At 42.1% G+C, this 3,020-nt stretch overlaps 1 protein-coding gene across 1 annotated transcript; it reads right to left on the bottom strand.

The window, feature by feature from the left end:
- Positions 1-710: 710 nt before the first annotated feature.
- On the bottom strand, positions 711-1,016 carry KCNE3 (potassium voltage-gated channel subfamily E regulatory subunit 3). The gene has a single exon (XM_049780484.1). It carries the CDS (start codon positions 1,014-1,016, stop codon positions 711-713), a length of 306 nt encoding a protein of 101 aa, XP_049636441.1.
- Positions 1,017-3,020: the final 2,004 nt, after the last annotated feature.

The raw sequence follows: 3,020 nt of genomic DNA, 5'->3' as shown, positions 1-3,020 counted from the left end.
GAACAATGAATTAACCTGGTAAAATGTGTCTGAAATATTTGCCAAAGTAAGAGAACGTGGGTTTTACTTTTTTAAAGAGGATCCCTGGAAATGTATGTTCAGATCTGAGGGACACAGAATTCTGGAGAACTCCAAAGAAACAAAGAGCTTGGGGCCCAGTCTTGGCTCTGTATTTAGCTCAAATGGGTAAAATTGCATGTATCTTGCTTCCCTTTCAAAAGGGTCAACTCACAAATGTTAAATGTCTTGAAAAACATAAAGTAGGGTCAAAGAGAAGAAACAAAACTCAGATGTTCTATATGAAATCAGGGAGAATCGTGACTGCTTCTTGTGGAGATTGAAGAGAAGATATAAAGAATACGAATCCTCAGATCATTTTCCATTTTGTTTCCTCTGCTGCAACTTCTTCCTTCCTCCAAGTCCATGTCTCAAGTCCTTTGATTTGTCTTTGGTCATTATTTTTGTTACCTTTATGGATTTGTTCACGAGACTCCTGTTAGCTAAAAGATCTAACTGTGATGGAAAAAAAAAATCTTTATCTCCAAAGCCCAAGTGTGCAGTGCCTGTCTTCCCAGCAATGGCCTCTCTGAGCACTGTTTCTGCTTACTCTCACAAATAGAAATGTCAAGGCCTGATGTGATTGTTGGCTGAGTCCTGGAGTGCCCAGGAGACAATTTTCAGGACTCTTGCTCTTTAGCAATCCCTGAAAATCAGATCATCGACACTCGGTTCTTGATGTATACATGATAGGGGTCACTGCGCTTGTCTACTTTGCGAGAGCGGGTGTACCCCAGGATGAGGCTGCCCACTGTGACAGCAAACAAGAACATGACGAAAAGAATATACATGTAGGAGTTGTCATCACGGCCAGGTTGGTTGACTGGAGTTTCCTTGACCAGTTTGTCTGCCCCCGTTTCCAGTTGGCAGCACTGTTTGCTATGAAGAGTGGAATTGATAGCCTTCAGCATAGCGTGCAGCTTCTTAAACCAGATCTCCGTACAATTGGTAGTCTCCATGGCAGCATAGATAAAAAAAAAAAAAAAAAAGGAACTCTGATGGGACAAGGAAGAGAGAAAGTTTGTGTTATCTAAAATCTCAATAAAATTCAGTCCCCAGCAAAAATCCCAGTACCCCATGGGTTCTAATTTCTGGTCTGTTTGTTTTTTTTGTTTTTGTTTTTGTTTTTTTGCATCAAACTGAATGCTTGGTGAAGGCAGGGATTGTCTGCTAATCTCACTGCTGTGTGCAGGTGTTTATGACAGCACTCAAGAAGGAGTCAATAGGGCCAGAAAGATAATATAGAGGTAAAGTGCTTCCCTCAAACAAGGCCAAACTAGGATAGTTCAATCCCTGACACTGCATTTGATCCCTTGAGTACCACCTATTAGTAAACATTGAACAGAGCCAGAAATAAACTCCAAGCACTGCCAGATTTGATCCCTGGACACAGAATTAGGAGTAATCTCGAAGCAGAGTCAGGTTGGCCCAAACCCTCTCCCTCTCCAGTTCTCCCTCCCCATACACACACAAAGGGCACATAATACACACATGCAGAGAAAGCCTTCCTTAACCATTATAAACCATCTTGCCTCCCTTTGGCATCTATATCTCTGAGGTTGCAACTAAAAGAACCATGGGGATTATCTGTTCTCACTCCTTCCAGCTTTCACCCAACCAGGCAATCATAGACACTCTGAGGTCTCATTGAGGCAGAACCCTTCTCTTTGGTGGCCAACACAGAGTTCCTTGGACACATCATCTTTCAGTAGATTGAATGAAATAGAAGACTTTCCCCAGCCCTCTTCTTCAGTACAGCTCATTTTCCATATTCCCCAGACACCATTTCATCAATGTCAGGATGACTTAGATTCCATCCTATCAAGAGGCAGGAGAATTTGGCTTCTCTCCTACCCCAAGCTCCAAACACTTCTGGAGTTCCTAGCTATCGGGGGTAAACACTATCAGAAACAGGATGGTAGAGGAAATGCTAGCAGAAAAAGGGTACAAGGGAAATGAAGGGGAAGCTATTTCCCACTGCAAATATTAGAGAAGAGAAAAGGGTTAGACTTGAGGGAACACAGAAAGGAGAACTCCATCTCATTAGAGGTTTGAACTATCCCAGAGAATGCAAGAGAAACCACACCGACACCACACTGTCCTGCCTTCCAACCCAGTGTTGCAGTATACCTGGTATGAAATCGGCAATGACAAATGTTCTTCTTTCCTCCCAGAGATTTTTACTCTGTAGTGTATTTAAAATGCTGAAAACAGCCCTCTGTCTTCCTCTCTAAAAACCCTGATCATTCATTTTAAGCAAATGCCACACTCACTTACCTCCAGAAGCTTCATCTGCTCTCTGCCTCTAAGCAATTCCAGAAGCTATATACCCTGTCCCTGCTCTCTGACACTCACTTAGATATAAAGTGCAGTTGTCCTCTTTTCCTGATTATCATATCACCAACCACAGATGCCTGCTCACAAGGGACTCCCCAGATCTAGGAAATATCCCTGAAACTGGCTGTGGTTTCTTTTTCACTCAACGTTTTCAGAGAAGAAACACACTAGGAACTAAACAGACCACACAATTCACTGACTTCTTTCAAAGACTCCATTAAGGAGCTGAAGTAAAATAACTCAAAAAATCTGGAGCACAGGCTTTGCATGGTGGAGCCTTGGGTTCAATCCCTAGCATTATATTTTTCCCTATGCACTATTGGAAGTGACCCTGAACATGAAGGAAACAAGAGAAGCCCCTGAGCACTGATGGGTATGACCCCAGATCCAAAAAATCAAGGTCTTCCTTTATTTATATAGGTCCTTTATGTATATGAGTAAGCCAGTCAAGCTACCAAGTCCTCAAACTTTTTAAACAGGGGGCCAGTTCACTGTCCTTCAGACTGTTGGAGGGCCAGATTATAGTAAAAACAAAAATTATGAACAAATTTCTATGCACACTGCATATATCTTATTTAGAAGTGAAGAAACAAAATGAGAATAAATACAATATGTGGCCCTCGGGC

Source organism: Suncus etruscus, chromosome 9 (genome assembly GCF_024139225.1).
Source record: "Suncus etruscus isolate mSunEtr1 chromosome 9, mSunEtr1.pri.cur, whole genome shotgun sequence".
In the NCBI taxonomy this organism is placed as follows: domain Eukaryota; kingdom Metazoa; phylum Chordata; class Mammalia; order Eulipotyphla; family Soricidae; genus Suncus; species Suncus etruscus.
Note: the sequence above shows the minus strand (reverse complement) of the source record. Positions and strands in the feature narration are given on the sequence as shown.